Source organism: Calypte anna, chromosome 3, assembly GCF_003957555.1.
Source record: "Calypte anna isolate BGI_N300 chromosome 3, bCalAnn1_v1.p, whole genome shotgun sequence".
NCBI classification, from domain to species: Eukaryota; Metazoa; Chordata; class Aves; order Apodiformes; family Trochilidae; genus Calypte; species Calypte anna.
The window spans coordinates 71,381,251-71,398,186 of record NC_044246.1 but is presented as its reverse complement, the minus strand read 5'-3'; the positions used below and the strand labels follow the sequence as shown (position 1 = coordinate 71,398,186).

Sequence of the window (16,936 nt, the reverse complement as noted above, 5' to 3'; positions counted from 1 at the left end):
AGAAGCTACTTCCATGATAAATCTGCAGCATGGCACAACTGCTTGAGTTAGCCTTTTGCATCTAGGAAAATTCAAATACTGGCTGCTCAGAAATAAAATCAAGGTGAGATCTCATCAGCAGGTTTACCCCTGAGAATGCTGGTCTGGCTTCTTTAGCACTGCTTGGGGCAAGAAGCCCCAATGCTTCCTTAATCTTTCCATTAAACTAAAAAAAAAAAAAACAAAAACATTTTTAGCAACTTTTATCAAGTTGGACAGTTGACTGTGGGCCAAGTGTGCACTCTTTATTGCAAATATGGCAAGACTCATGCAGGGTTACATTAGGAGAAGCACAACCAGCTGAGCTGGTGTTACAGGCCACCAAATCCATGCAGTCAAAAAACCCCAGGTTGCCCCTTTCCTCTGCCTGGGGGAGACAGAGCCTCTCTATTCCCGGGTGGAGTATTCATTACCTGATTCTTCTGACTGCAAACCAGAAGTCCCTTCTTCAGGTCAGAAGTAGGAGAATCCCTTCTATTCTGTCTGGGAATTCCTCAACAGCAACTGGAGCAGTAATTTTTCTACACAGGCTCTTTTTTTGGCTGTTGTTTTTCCTCACAATTCTCATACTCCAGCTTCTAGGTTTGAGGTGTGTTCCCCATCCCACCTCATCTTCTCATGGTTGTGCAGACAGAACCACACGAATGTGCCCCTGCTACACTTCTCTTTGAGTAACGAGCTCACTTAATAGCCAAGATGATGCTTGGTACAGACAAGGAGGAAGATACTGTCTTTGATTAGCAGGAACTGTTGGGACATTTTTTCCCCAGCTGAGACACAGGCCTGTAGGGTCAGGCTGGAAGAGACTCTTTGAATCACTAGAGCTGGCCAGCCAAGCCACCCATAGCTGGGGCCTCAATGTCTGGCCAAGTCACTAGTGCCAGGGTGCTGGTGTGAAATGACAGTGCTCTCCATACAAACTTCTGCTGCATGGAGCATGTGCGCTGGACTTCATATGGGTTTCCAGATGCCCGGCGATCATCCAGGATCACCTGTAGATCACCTCTGCCACTGCCAATTCCCTCAGACACTGTATGCCACTGCCAGTGGTTGTCCATTTGCCTTGAGAGTTTACAAGATCTTCCTTGAGGGGATACCTTTCCTTCATGCTTGGCAGGAACTGCCTCCAGACACTGCTGATTATTGACCCTTTTACAGTCCCTTTGTTGATGCCCCAGTCCCTCGTGAGGGATCCTACCCTCTGGGCTTCCTTGCTCTCCAGTTCCTGACTGTCTGCCCCTGTATCCCTGTACTGGAGCAACCAGGTAATAATTAACTCACCAGGCTGACAGAGCTATCATCTTTGTGCCTATCTCACAGTTTATTTGGGGATAAGGAATGTGTGGTTTTCTGACTCATTTATGATTTCTGTGGCTCTCCTCTTGTTCTTGTGACTGACCTGCTGCACAACCAGCTGCCTGATTCTTCCTCCTGTTCTCCCTTAGAAGAAGTTTTTTCCTCTCTTAGCAAGTTGACTTTCACTTTTTCTTCTTGACTATAGGGCTGACAGGTATAGTTGAGAGATGGGTCTCTGGCTCAGCCAAGGGGCTGTTTGCACGTCCTCAGATTCAGAAATTCCTTCTGCCCCTTGAAAATGCTGAAGCAGACTCAGTAGGTGCAGGCCACGCCCAGCACAGTGCAAGAAGTTCTCTCCCTTTAGCATAGCCAGGGCATCCTTTTCACAAATGCTGTCACTTTATCAGGATCTTGCACTTTGTTTGGGTGCCAAGTCCCACACCATCAAAGGGGAAAACTGTAGATACCTCCTTGTATTCTCCCACGCACCTTGCCACCCACAATCTGACTGCCTCTGGGATATATATATCTGTGATATATTCCTAAATAGTCAATTAGCCTTAGGGAAAGCTGGAAACAGCTTAGTGAGACACAATGTGAGCATTCTGATTGTTCAGGGATGTTCAAAAGACTGAAGAGTCATTGTAACAAGGTGGAAAGCACCTACTCTGCAGAAAATTAAGGGGAAGGTGCCATTCTTTGTTTCTTCCACAAATCGCCTCTCCGGAAAAAAAAAGGAAAAGGTGTAATTGTTAATTGTCTCCACGAGATGGTTCCCAAAGTACTGGGATAGTAGCAGTGCGGGGGCCCAAATATCAGATTAGGCTCAGAGCCAGTGCTTTCATCATAGCTCTCCAGGGCAAAACACAACTGGGTGCTACACATCACACACAGCAAACTGCAAAAGCCAAACCCAGCCTTTAACAAGCTCTCAAATTTGATGTACAGCAAGAGCAGGAGCATAACATGAAAGAGGTAAGGGAAGAAGTAAATCTGTACTAAGAGCAAGTAAGTCTACATGATGACCAGCAACAGCTAAAAAAGTGTGTAAGTTCCCTCAAGCACCCTCCTGTGAAATGTCTTATTATCTTGAACCCTACACATCCCCACATCAAGTGCTAATAAAAACTGTGGTGGACACCCCCTGGATGGTAACTAATCACCTCACAGCCACACACTCACTGCTCCCCACAGTGGGATGGGAGAGAGAATCAGAAAGGTAACAGTGAGAAAATTCATGGATTGAGCTGAAGACAGTTTAATAGGTAAAAGGAAAAACAAAACCAAACCAAGTGATGCAAAGAAATCACCACCGATCAATGCCCAGACAGTTTGAGCAATGGACCCTTGAAACACTCCCACATCCAATCCCGTTTTTATTGCTGGGCATCACGTTACATGACGTGGAGATTTTCTGTGGTCAGGTGGTTCAGCTGTCCCAGTCGTGTCCCCTCCCAGCCCCCCACCCATCTCCAAAGTACTCACTGTGTGTTTGAGTGAGGAGAAGAGAAAGCTGTGAAGCTAAAAAAGCACTGCTGAACAATATCTGAAACATCAGTGTGTTAGCAATGATGTTTGGGCCATGAATCCAGAACATAACACCTTAAAGGTTGCTATGAATGAAGAAAATTAATTCCATCACCACAAGACCCAGTACCTCAGGTTAAATTTTGGGTTCTCTTCTTTATGAGGCTGCACCTGAGCTGGCCTCTTCTGGCCTGAGATGATATGGAAGTCACACAGGTAAGTGAAGGGTGACCTCATTGTAGTGAAATGAGGCAACCAGGTGCCACTAATTGCCAGGCAGTGGGCATGAGCTTGTGTTAAGCCCACCTGTGCCTGATTAGGGTGGGCCCCCACTGCGCATGAGCAGGACCAGGGGGCCAATAAAAGGTAAGCCTCACCCTGACGGTGATGAGCTCTAGTGGAGCAATAAAGGTAGTGATGTGCTGAAGGCAGCTGTTAAAGCTCAGCATGCCGAGATTGTGAGTTCCAGTGTGAGCTGAGTTTGTGTATCAGGCCTTACCTTTTATTGGCCCCCTAATCCTGCTCATGCGCAGTTGGGGCCTGCCCTAATCAGGCACAGGTGGGCTTAACACAAGCTCACACCCACTACCTGGCAATTAGTGGCACCTGGTTGCCTCATTTCACTACACCTCATTAGTTAGGGCCAGGCATACCTGGCCACCAGGAGAAGCTGATAGGGCTGGGGTTGCTCTAGCTGGTAAGAGGAGGCTAACAGGCAATTAAGTGCAGCACAGAGCTGCAGGACAGGGAACTGGCAAGACAGCAGGGCCAAATAATTCTTAGCAGTGGCAGGTGGTGGATAATAGGCAAGGGCTGTCTGTTATGGTGAGGGAGGTTCATATTGGACATCAGGAAAACTTCACAAAGAAAGTGGAGCAGCACTGGGACACGATGCATGGGAACCTGTGGAAGCTCCATCCCTGGTGGCTTCCAAGACAGGACTTGACGCTGGTAACTGTAGTGAAATGAGGCAACCAGGTGCCACTAATTGCCAGGTAGTGGGCATGAGCTTGTGTTGAGCCCACCTGTGCCTGATTAGGGCAGGCCCCCACTGCACATGAGCAGGATTAGGGGGCCAATAAAAGGAGCTCATGCCCACTCCCTGGCAATTAGTGGCACCTGGTTGCCTCATTTCACTAAGGTAACAGTCCACTTCAAATGCGAGATTTCTCTAGGTGACTTTCTGCAGTCCCTTCCAGCCAACATTTCTAAGTATCTCATTTTCCAAACAATCTGTACAGTGCTACCACAATTCTGGAGTCAGAAATACTCGACTAAGCAGTTGAAAGATTTTCCATCTCAGACCTATGAAAGAGCCATTCTAGACACTGCAGCTGTGCTTTTAGTAGAAGATTAATTTAATTTGGTTTATAAAGCGACTGAGACCTTGTCCTGTATTTTGTGCATCCATGCAATAGTCCAGAGGACCAGCTGGATAGTTCTGGAGCTCTCAACACAAGAAGGACATGGAGCTGCTGAGCAAGTCCACAGAAGGGCCACAAAGATGATCAGAGAGCTGAAGCACTACAAAGTCAGACTGAAAGAGTTGGGGTTGTTCAGCCTGGAGAAGGCTCCAGAGAGATCTTATAGCAGCCTTCCAGTACCTGAGGGGGGCTACAGGAAAGCTGGGGAGGGGCTTTTCACAAGAGCATGTAGTCATAGAAGAAAGAGTAATGGCTTTAAATTGGAAGAGCTGAGATTTCAGACATTAGGAAGAAATTCTTAAGTGTAAAGATGATGAGACACTGGGACAGGTTGCCCAAAGAGGTTGTGCATGCCTCCTCTATGGAAGAGTTCAAGGCAGGTAGGATGAGGCTTTGAGCAACCTGATCTAGTGGGAGGCTCATGGAAGGGGTTGGAACTGGATGATCTTTAAGGTCCCTTCAAACCAAAACCATTTTATCATTCTATGATTGGTATGTCTGGTTGAGTAGCTGGATGACTGCAGTGGTGTGAATGGTTTCTTCAGCCACCACCCCCCACATCACAGGCCTCCCTTTCCCTGGCCTCCTTCTGGGGGGTAAAGAAAAGGAATCAGAGAGAAAAAAACCCAGAACAGCCGTAAGGTTCCGCCACTCCTCAGAAATTGCATAGAGTGTGGTTGAGTATATTAATACACAGCAGTGATGGAATAACTGAGAGTTTGATACAGGGGTATAGTGCTTTGCTTGTAGTTCATCTGTAGAAAACAAAACAACAAAAATTCCTCAATAATTACAGGCAAACATCTTAAATATAAGACTTCTTGATAATATTGGTAAGGGACAATTTTTATTTATTTATTTTAAACTAACGTTAAAAATAATTTAAGAGCAATCAGAACCCTCTGGTGATAAAATACACAAAAGTCATTAATTTTTGCTGATTTGCCTTTATTAGTAAAAAGTACAAATAAAAATTGTACTTTTATGAAAGAGAAAACGAGGCTTGCAGTTTTAGTGTTTGAATTTTTTTTCACACAACGGAGATGACTGAGGGGAGATGGCTCCAGCAAACTCAAGCTTCTTGTAGCCCTAAATAATTATGAAATCCTTAGCATAGATGTTAAGTCAAAGAGAAGCTCTTAACCAGAGGAAAAAATAGAAGCTGAAGTATGGCTCTGGCAGAATGTAGGTATTTCTTTCAAATACATGGTTTTCAGAACTTCAGGGACCTTCACAGGTGAAAATGTGTGGTGATTAGCTAAGGCAGATGCCTATGGCTGCCACTGCCTGGAATAACCTATGCTTCTCAGTGCTCCTGTTCTGTCTCGAGCATTCCTGCTTCAGGCAACAGCACTAACTCTGGCAGAAGTGCCAGAAACTTGGGAAGAGAGAAAATGCCAGGGCAGGCAAGAGAAAGAAAGTGGAGGCAAGAAGCAGTCTGGTGTTGAAGCTATTCTCAAAAAGTCTTGAGTTCCGGACACTGCTCCCACACAATGTATAATGTAGCATATATTACACAGAAAATTATATACATCATGCATGATGCATTTTCAATGTATTTTTAGAAGATACAGTTTTATTTATATTTTGCATTCAGCAGAATGCCGACACGTTGGTCTATGACAAACAAGTTGTGTGACAGGGGAAAGAGTACAGGGGGAGAAGAAGGGAGAAGAGTTTAACAGAAATAACTCCACTTAATGTTTGAGTGAACGATGTAATAAAATCTGTTTGCTGTGCTAGCTGTCTCCAGATTGGGCTGTAATTACACCACAGAAGGAAGAAAGGTAGCTGAGTCTCAATCTAGATCATTTATGTAAACTCAGCCTTCTTGTCAACGGCATTCTCAGATTGCATGCATGCAAACCACAGAAATCATCTCCTATGAACAAACCAGAGACAGTCTCAAATTGCAGGCTTCTGATACACCTTATATGCTGTCTGTAATTTGCCTTTAAAATTCAACACACTGAGGTTCAAAACTTCTCCAGTATTTTCTGAATTTTATTTAGCACGGTGAGAGACTGTACTCACCAAAGAGCATTCCTTCTTCCTTTCTGCCAAAGGCCCATGTCTAGCCTTACAAATTAATGTTTATTTGTCTTAAATGAATGGAAGTGTCACAAACCCAGGAAATTATTTTGTGTAAGACTGTGTTGAAACAAACTGCTTGATCTGAGGGAGGGATATGCCCTCCCCCGTGAGAGTAGGAGAAACCTCATTCTTTGACCCATAGCAACATACTTTATACAGGCTGTATAAAACCCAGGCAGTCACTTGCCTTAACAGAGCCAAATTAATATTTGATTAAGTATTTTAAAGCTCCTACTTACCATGCTTGACACATTTTCTCAGATACGGAAAGCATTAGGCACAGTGTAATTTTACATTTGAATACATAAAAACAGTGAGAGGAGACATGACTGCATGCGGGCAGAGCGAGGATTTTTCCTCATTAATCCCGCAAGCTGCCCTTCCCCTTGAGAATCAAGCACGTTAATTCCCATCTTCAGTGGCTCTCTCGCTCTCTCTCTGGGCAGGTTTGAGCGGGTTTCTTGTGACACCTGGATCTTCACGCCCCTCCATGCCTCCCTCAGGCAGGAAAACCACCGGCCTCCGCCCTGGCGCCGTCCCCGCCTGTGCCCAATCAATACTGACTTATTTCCTGTCCATTTGCTGAGGTCACGGAAACAGGACTCATTAATTATTTCTACCGGTGCAGCCTCAAGTGCGCTTCTGGCACAGCAAGCGAAAGCCATCTGTGACCTTTTTCTCTTCCCCCTCCTGAATTTTGGTGGTGGCGGTGGCGGCGGCAGCCGGCGCACCTTCTCCTGCTGGTCTGGGAGGATGAGGTGCCCATCGGCGCGGGGCGGCGGCGGTGTCCCCATCCCACCGGGCTGCTCCTGCCAGGAAGGGAGAGCGGGCTGTCCCTGGGAGGTGGGTCAGGGAAACCTGGTCACGGCGTAGACGATGTTGGCCAAGGCGTCCCTGGCGTCGGAGGGAGGGAAGTGCTCCAGGGCCGCCAGCGCTCTGTTTCCGTGGCAGCGGCAGAGGTCGATGGCAGAAGTCACACCTTTGCCGGCCTTGATGGCTTCCTGCAGCTGTCAGAAAACACGGGTCACAAGGGGGTGGGTTTTAGCAGTGATGGTCACAATTATCTCCCAGAGAAGAGGGCTCCCACCACCCCTTCCCAAGATAAAGGCAAGAACCAAAGCCAACAAGCAAAGCTCTCAAAATAGTCTCAGATGCTCAGTTCTGGTTCCTCGCTACAGCAGGACTGCGGCCGGTTTAAACATCACTTATTACTTCATCACCTGAAAGATACTGGCATTCCAAAGGGCACATATAATTTAAAAAAAAACCCCACACAAACCAAACACACTTCTAAATATCTGCCCGATTCATCCTCACCCACCGCCTGAGAGTTTCTGTGCAGAACTGGCAGAACAGCCACTCACACTCTCATTTTCTGCATTCAAAAAGTGGATTTTATGAACACCCATTCTATCCCTTGATTTTGGAAACAGGCACAGGATGACACATGTTGAACTCCTGTAGTTTGTAATACAGGTTCCTACTTATGTGCCATCATGTGTGTTTATGTACAACGTTTGTTTCAGTGGACAAGAAACAGATTTTGCCAGTAAAATGGAATTTGTAAACTTTAACATACTGAGCTATATCCATGTGAACTCAATCTCATAAAGGCAAGGGATTTTGACAACGGTTTAGAAAGACATCATATGAGAAAGAAAATATTTTCATAGAATAACAAACATTTTATGGCAAGCTGCTGGAAAGACCTGGCACCTAAAAACCTTGAGTAAACTACAGGTTAAATTGCTATGAAATAATATGAACACACACATCATACAAAACATGTTTTGTGCATACAAGACTGGTTTTCCTCAGTACCTCAAATGAGCTGAAGCTCTGAAAAGTAATCACACTTATTAAGGGCTTTATAAAATTATTTCTTCCAGAATCATGAGACTGTCATGAAACACTGATCTGCTTTTCCACACTAAAACACATGTCCCCATTCAAAGTCCAACCTGATGCCTCATGCCAGATCCAGGGAAAAAAGGCCAGTTACATCTTCAGGATTTGATTATTCCAAAAGTATTACAGCATTTTATGATCTTTCATGTGTTTCATCAGGCTTTCAGAGGTGGGTTACTTCACTGTATCAGCTTTTTAAAAAAGGGCTTTTCCTGAACACAGATATCTACCGTAACTAATTATACAGGGGTTTATAAATTATGTTTTTCTCCAATACACAGCCCAATGCTCCAATTAATTTATAAATACATCAGTATAGCCTTATCTATCTAGTTTAAATAATGTAAAAAATATCTAAACCATGACCAAATTGTAGAAGTCACCCATTTTATACAGATACTTGCATTCATACAGAACGAATGACATTTCTTATCTGAATACAAACTGAAGTCAATTCATTATCTGTATTTAAAGATGAAATTAGCTGAAAGCATATTACAGCACTCGAGTGTTCAAGTCCCAGTTTATAAAAATTTTATTCTCCACTTCAGTTAGAGTCTTCCTGCTCTGTGTGCCAGAAAGGAACTTGCCCTGAAGCGTAAATGCATTGCATAGCTAATTCAACACGTCACCTAACGAATGGGAATCAGTCATATAACCACAGCTCCACAGTAAAGGTAGGGACAGGTGAAATGAGGTACACTACCAGCATGAAAAAGATGTTTCTTCCCCCTTCCTTGAGGCACAACTTTGCGAGAAGGCAGGACCCACACATCCTGCACCAAACTGCTGATTCACTAAAGCTCATGAAAAAGGTTTAGCCTACCTGGTAATACCCATACAAGTATATGTTAACAGGTAAACAGGAAAGAAAAAAATAGCTCCTAAAAAAATAGTCTATACACTGGTCAAAGATGTGATTGCATATATGCACTATGATTTATTCATAACACCAAAATCTGGGACAGGGAAGAAATCTAACACAAGGACACAATCCATTTATATGCTTGTCTTGTGTAAGCCCTTAGACACACAAAGTGCCTTGAAGCCAAAACAATTGCAAAGCTCATGTCAAGCTATATGCAGAGGAATTAGAATACAAAAATCAAGCAAAGTTCAAAAAATCTCAATATGAAAAATACTTGGACATATGGCAAGCTCCTTCCTCAGCTTTTTAATTAGAGATCATCCTAGGTAACGATTTACAGTCCTTAAAAAATTACTGGTTTTGTGTTGCATTTGCAGAATGAACTGATCAGCTCAAATAAGCACACACTCAGACAAACCAGTCTGGATTAACCAGATTGCATGCTACCCCTATCTCAGCTGGGGTGGTAAAAGGAAAAACAAACCAAAATAACAAAGTAGAGTAGTAGGATAGTTATTAAAGAAATACAGTATACAACTTCATAGGAAACCAGGTTTCTGTAGCCGTGCTGTAGGCAAAAAACCCTGATTAACCCTGATTAAACCCTGATTTAGCTGTTAGTTGTATTAGTTACTTTCATGCTCTCTTAATTTTGAGCTTCAATAATTTTATGTAATGAACTTCACAAACTAAGTAAATAGAAAATATCTTGTAGATGTATTATTTTTTGTTTCATTTGAATAGGAGCAGCCAATTTTTGAGGCAAATAAGCAGAAAAGCAAAATGAACTGCTTTGTTACTTTATAAACCTTAATTAATCTCCCTCATCAATTTCTTCTAAATAAAGGAATTTGCTCTTTAAGTCTCTACTTATATGGCATCGTTTTATGCAGCAAGCATATTTCCATGTGTAGGAACAATTTAATCCATCATTAAAACACCAGCTTCTTCAGAGTGGCATTAAATAATTAAAACAGAATACAAGTCAAAATACAGATTGCTTCGACACACTTTTCTCCGGCTGAACTGCTGGATATGCTGGAATACTGCATGTCAACTTTTAAGATTTTGCTTAGAACATTGGCACTAAAGCTTTACATCTCTCTAAGGTGCCAAGAATCTGAAAAATTATTGAGGGTGTCTTGTTTTTTAAAAAATCAGCTTAGAGAATAGTCTTGCAATAGTGAAGCCAAGCTAAGACTCAGATGGGAATTAATACGTGCCTGCCTGCCTTGAAGACACCAATACTGTTTTAATTTGGCACCCATTCTCCTCAATATATTCAGATATTGACCAGGCTTGAACCTGGTATGCTCAGAACCCCAAAGTTTCATGTCTGATGGGCATTCTATAAAAAAGCAACAACAACAACCACTATCACAACAAAATCTTCACAGGCTGCAAAAAATGCCTGGCTAGGCACAGAGAATACAGCACAGCAAGAGCTTTGCTCCATTCAGCCTGCTCTGCCTGCGCTCATCCATGTGACCTTCAATACATTTATTCTTATAAATTTATGTTATTCTTATTTCTTCTCATTCCTGAGTCTTTGACTAGAAGGAGAGATGGCTCTGACCAAGAGTTATAGAAAAAGCGAGAGAAGAAAAGATAAGGAAGGGAGGGAACTGCTGGTGGTTTCTTATTCTGAATGCTATGAATCCACATGGAAGGACAAACTGTGGACTGAGCTCTATTTCTCCAGCTTCCTCCTTCCCATCATTTCCATATCAGCTCCTACTTCAGTCATCTCACACCAGCCATAGCCCTTCCAATTTTAATGTTGCTTTCCACTATCTCCCTCTGCACCCTCTGGGCATGTCCTGTAAATAAATGCTCACAAGCCATTTGATGATTGCCTTTTGCCATGTCTTGGCCCACTGGAAAAGAGTTTATATCAGCACTTTGTTTTCAGGCTTCCATTTCCTGCTCCTCAGGAGACAACCATAAGCACCAAAGAGGTGCAATAGGGGCATTTTCCACTCAAGCCTCTGAGGTCTGCTGGTGGCCAAGAACAGAACCAAAACCTTTAACAGCAGCCACTGTCTGTGAAAAGGGGGATCTCGTTTCAAGACCTTTGTCTGAGGACAGCTTCCATCTCATGTTAAAAGCTACTGGATAAAATGCAGAAGTAGTTTTGGGGCAGTGGCCATGTAACCATACATAATCTGCTCATAGTCTGGTCTTAGATGTGGGAACAGAGGGGTGCTACAGGTGAGAACTTCTCTGTTCACTGACTTAGCCATTTGTGTCTACCCTAAAACCAAAAGGGTGTGCATCTCTCTGCTTATGAGCTAGTAAGACACTAAAACTAAGAAAATATTTCCTGCATTATAGCATAAGTGAACAATAAAAAGAAAACCTGTGTTGTCTAGGCTACACATATTAAAGTACAGAGAATTCACAATACTGGTCCTACTCTGTAGCATTAATGTTTGAGGATTTATTCAATTAAATATTTAAACACATTAATAAGGGATATTCTACATTTGGATTAACAACCTTGATAGGGTCTACACAGCTTTTAGATTATACTGATTTGTGTATATATACATATATACACACACACATACATATACACACACATATATATATACATACAGTATATATAATATATATACACAGTATATATAATATATATTATAATATATGTAATACACAAAGAGTAATGAAATGGTGATGGTGAATCTTAAAAACAACTGTTAGTTTCATATACGGTACTAAATGGCTGTCTAAGAGAAGCTGCCTCTAACCAGCATTCAACCAGATTCAAATCCATGACCAAGATGACAAGAGGTCCACATCCTGTTTTTAAGGTGTTTCAACTATACTCTTTCATTCATAGTTACCTACATGCAGATTTTCTTAAATATGTGTGTCCTTGCTGCAAAGATCATCAACAGCTTCTTGGGCTGCATTAACCAGAGTAGTCAGAAAGCAATTCCTGTCCTGTTTGGGGTGTGTCAGACCATGCCTGGAGTGTTGTTCCCAATGCTGGACTTTCCAGTAAGTGAAAGACATTGCCATAATGCAGCAAGAGCAGTAGGAGGCTACCAAAATTATATGGGGCTGGAGCAGCACATGGTCCACAAGGAAATGCTGGGAATTGCTTAATTCAGCCTTAAGAAGAGAAGGCTGCTACTGCTGTCTCAACAACCCCATGGGCAAGGAGTCAGAACTGGACTCTTCTTGGAGGAATGCACATGGAAGGGGAGAGAGGCAAAGGACACAGCATGGGAAATGCTGATTAGACCCAAGGAAATCTTTCTCTACTGGAAGGGAGGTCAAGCACTGGAAGATGTTGTTCAGGTTGTCTATGAAATGTCTGTCCTTGCAGATACTCAAAACTCAACTGAGCAAACCCATCCTTGCTCTGCTTTGAGCAAGAGACTGGGTACCCCAGAGCTCCCTTGCAACTTAAATTATTGTATGATTCTGTGAATAAAGTAGAGTTCAAAGTACTTTGCTTCCCAGTCTCTTTTTTAAAAAGACAAAGAGAAAATTACTCATGTACACCACAGCAATTCAGTATCTGCCCTTCAGCCCAACTGTTCTGGATTAGTGTAAGATAGAAGGACAGAAGAGGCAAGATAAGGACAGACAGGTTTAGGAGCTTAAAGAATTAAATGAAAAAAACCTGAGCTGGTGTTCAAGTACAAAACTACTTCAAATCTCTGATAAGATATTTCTGCCTTATTTCCTAACCAAAGGAAAAAAGTTTTGTTCAAATAGCTCTACCTGTAGGGAACAAATGTGAGGAGGGAAAGAAGCCTCCCTGAATATGTGGTGAATATTTTGGCTGTACTAGGCTTTAAGTGCAAAGGGAAAACAAGCACTGAAATACTTTTTTCAGTTATCAAATCTAGAATTAATTAAGTGATAAGGTATTAACAAGTAACTTGAAATTTTTTGCTATTATTGTGTTAGAAGAATGATCCTAAAGAGCTCTATTTCTTATATACTGAAATGTTCAAACATCATACACTCTCTCTGATCTCAAGGTAAGCTAGAAGACAGCACTCCAAAACAAAAAGAAATTTCAAAACCACAAAACCTGAATTGATCTGTGGCCAGGTGACTGAATAATACTCCAAGTGTTTGTAGTGTTCTGCAATGGCTTTTCTACAGTTTCCTGTTTTGGGGGAACACCATGCTCAATAACACAGATGTTTTAAACTGCTGAAATGTTGCTGTGAATAGCTACAGACATATTCCACGGGTGGTAGGTCGATTTTGTAAATTTTTTTATTACTTTTTTTTTTTTTTTTAATACTTTGGAATGTCTTAGCATTATTAGATCTTTGATGGCTATATGCAGCATATACCAGCTGAAATCAGGGCAGTGTTTATCCAATATTTTCTTAGAAACTTTTCTTATACAAAAGAAATGCATCTTTAAAGAGCAGAAACCTCCATCAGCAGAGTAGGATTTATTTTCCTTACTCATTTGACAAACTGAAAAAAATTCTCTTTTTATTTCAAACTCAAAAAGATCCTATCTAGGAGAATATCTAATCTGGAGAGAGTCACCCCCAACAGCAGAGGAAAGATTGCCTGCTTACAGGGAACACTGCTACTCCAGCTGTTACGCAGTTCTTGTAGTACACTTTGCCAAAAAGTTACCAGTCATCCTGAGACACTGATTGATTGTACAAACTCTTTAATATTTTAGAGGAGACACCAAGTCCTCCTCCTTATGCCTTTCCATGTCTTTCACAATGAACTTAACAAGGCCCACTAGCTTTTAAATCTAAACAATGGTGGTTAAGTGATGAAATTTTTGCCAAGTGTGACTTTCTTAAATCACATTAATGAAAATAATGATTGTTAATTGCCAGTTTAGCATACACAAGCAATTAACTTGGTATTTATGCCAAAAGATATGATAGTTGTTTGCTTTGCTGAAACAAAAGTTGCGCTGGATTCTCACCCCAAAGAAACCATGGAAAATACCCACTGATTAAAAACAAAGATGCAACTGATTTTTGGAACTTAATATACACCTTGATAATTCCAACTGTTAACTCCAACAAGGAGAAAATTGCTTCCTTTGAATGCGTTTGGCTGTTTGTGTAATATTATTACCACATCTAAAAAATCTTACAGTCATTAAATCACCTCCTGTTCTGTTTTTTAATACACATAACAAAAGAAACTAATGGTAGTGGCTCCTCCAAAACAAACAAGAGAAATTTTCATGGAAAACTGCCACAGGTCATAAGCATCTACAAACAACAACCCTCCCTTTTTTAACTCTTCGTTGCATTTCAGGAGCAAGGGAGCGAAGAACAGCGCGTGGCCCATACACCCCATGACACATCTCCCAGGGATTCCCTGGCACTTGATGAAAGACAGCTGTGGGACCACTGTCATTTGTGCCAAGGGGCTGTAAACCTGCTCTGCAGTCAGCACAGAATCAGGATGGATGCACCAAGCATGGCAGCCGGCGGTGAGCTGGGGGAGGGAGCCCTGGGACTCTCGGTACCTCTCGGTACCACAACTGGATGGCACTGTCTTATTGCTATTTATTAGTTGCATGACAGCAGGCTACCACTGAGAAACCTCCTTGTTTCTGAATGTCACCTTTCCCATTTTCCTTCTCTAGTTCTTTCCTACCATATGGGAAGTTGACATTCGTACCATGCAGTCTATATCCATGGCTGGATCTGCCACTTCAGGACTCCTGGTATTTCCAGTACTGTACAGAAAGATGCTCTGCTCTCTGTGTTAAGGCTGGGCATAGAGTTTTATCTACAAAGTATGTCACAGCATACTGTGATGTTGTACTCTGTTTCCCATGCCAGTTTGGATCAAGGTCCTTTACAACAGATAGCAGAGCAAAGGGACAAGGCTACAGTAAACAAAAGAAGTTTTGCTACACCCTCTTTCACTTAATTTATCTTTCCTGAATAATGCATTTAAAGAAACAACAAATCCTTGCAGTAGCATACTGATAGGCTGCAAACCAAAGCACATATACCTTTAGTTAGCTTTGTCCTAAAATTTTTCTAGAGCATTGACCAGAAACCAGATTACTCATTTCTGCTGCTAGTTGAGCCTTCATTGTACAGACTTGTTAAGTGAGTGTAATGCCAAGCACCACTAAGGTCTTGATTTCAGTGGAGAGTCTTAAATCTGCATTATGAAATAGTAAACAATTAAACTCAATTTGTTGTTTCAGAAATACACAGCTTACCTTGCATGTAAAGTAGATGTAAAATGGATAAAAGCTTTCTGATTTTTAAAACTCTGAGATTTTTGCCAAAATCCAAATTACAAATAAGTGTGACAGGAAAGTTGCTGGCTCTTTCAGTCACATATATGAATTTTGCTTCTGCCATGTACTGGTACTTTCTTTTTTGTTATATGAGAAACATACAGAGCTGAAACTACTTTTTCATCTGTAGAAGAGACTTTAAAACACCACAATGATGGATCAATAATTTGTCTGGATGCAGTGTAATGGTGTAGGAAATATAAGATACAGATACTAATGTGACAAAATACATTCAGAAACAGAGACCTTAAAATAAACCTTCTGTGGTATCAAAGTCCTTCTGATAAAAAGATTGAGAAAAGCTGAGGAAAAATACTAAAAATTTTTGCAGAACACAGTGGCCTTTTGACATGACAGTCTCAGACCTAATTAAATTAACAGAAAGTATTTTACTTGATGTCAGAGCCCTCACTAAATTTACTGGTACCATCTAGATATTTTTGTCAGTCTCACACTTTAATATAAAAAGCATCAAAAGAACAATTCAAATTCCTGAGCAGTGTCAAAACTCAAATAAAACAAGACCTTTGTATTTTAAGGAGACATGTTAAATGGGTGGACTTAAGTTTCTCAAATTTACCTTAATTATTTTAATTTAAAGTCATAGCAAGTAAGTTAAATATGTTTAAGCAGGCAAAAAAGCTAATAATTTTGTATACATATATTTAGGAATTCAGCTAAATAAACATTTTGATCTGAATTAAGTGACACAATGAAGCTCTACAGCTAACTTTGGGGACCTTCAATTTTCCAAAATTAAAAAAGAGATCTTTTGGAGAAAACAAGCCCCCAGATTTGATTAGGAACAGTGAAGTAATTCTAGCAACTGAACAGAAAGATGAGGGAAGACCTTGATGCTGAGAATAAGAGACTGAGCAATATGTAAAATACTGACCCTAGCAATGTAGAAATACTACATCACAGCAAAGGGGAAAAAAAAAAATTGTACTGCATAACATGCCTTCTAATTGGCTGTGTGCATGTACTGGCCAAGCTACTACACTGGAGTGAGCTACAGGCTACTGGGTTCATTTAGCATGGATGTAACTAATGATGCCTTTTAAATCAAGACACATAGAAGAAAGGGATGTGACATCAGGGTTTTGAAAGTATTACAAAACCCAAACCTGATTATTACTTGAGGCCATGAAAACTACGGAGATCTTTTCACTCTATTACTAAACTCGTAAATCTGTGCTTATGCAAGAGACAGTTACCTGGAGCTAATAAAATCATGTGGTTCCTGGCTGAAGTTTATTGCTCAAAATATAAAACTTGAAGAAGGGACCCCTCCCTTCCTTTCTTTCTATTCAAGTGTCCAAGTTGTCTAAACACACTTTAGATTTTTAGATTTCATGGGAAGGACCCAATATATGAAACCGTTTCAGCCAAAATACAGAATACACTGACAAATATTTAATTCACTAAGGTAATTTTAGAAGCTCTTCTTCTTCCTCCTTTTCATTTTTAAAAACTATGGAAGTAACATTAGGCAGGTCATGATTA

General features: G+C 41.4%; 1 protein-coding gene across 2 annotated transcripts in view; it reads right to left on the bottom strand.

The window, feature by feature from the left end:
* Positions 1-6,393: 6,393 nt before the first annotated feature.
* PDSS2 (decaprenyl diphosphate synthase subunit 2) overlaps positions 6,394-16,936 on the bottom strand; it is a 115,320-nt gene continuing 104,777 nt past the window's right edge. For both annotated transcript variants that reach the window (XM_030447886.1, XM_030447887.1), the window contains one exon: positions 6,394-7,387. In XM_030447886.1, coding sequence (XP_030303746.1) covers positions 7,229-7,387 — 159 coding nt within the window. In that variant the 3' untranslated portion in view covers positions 6,394-7,228. The remainder of the gene's footprint in view (positions 7,388-16,936) is intronic.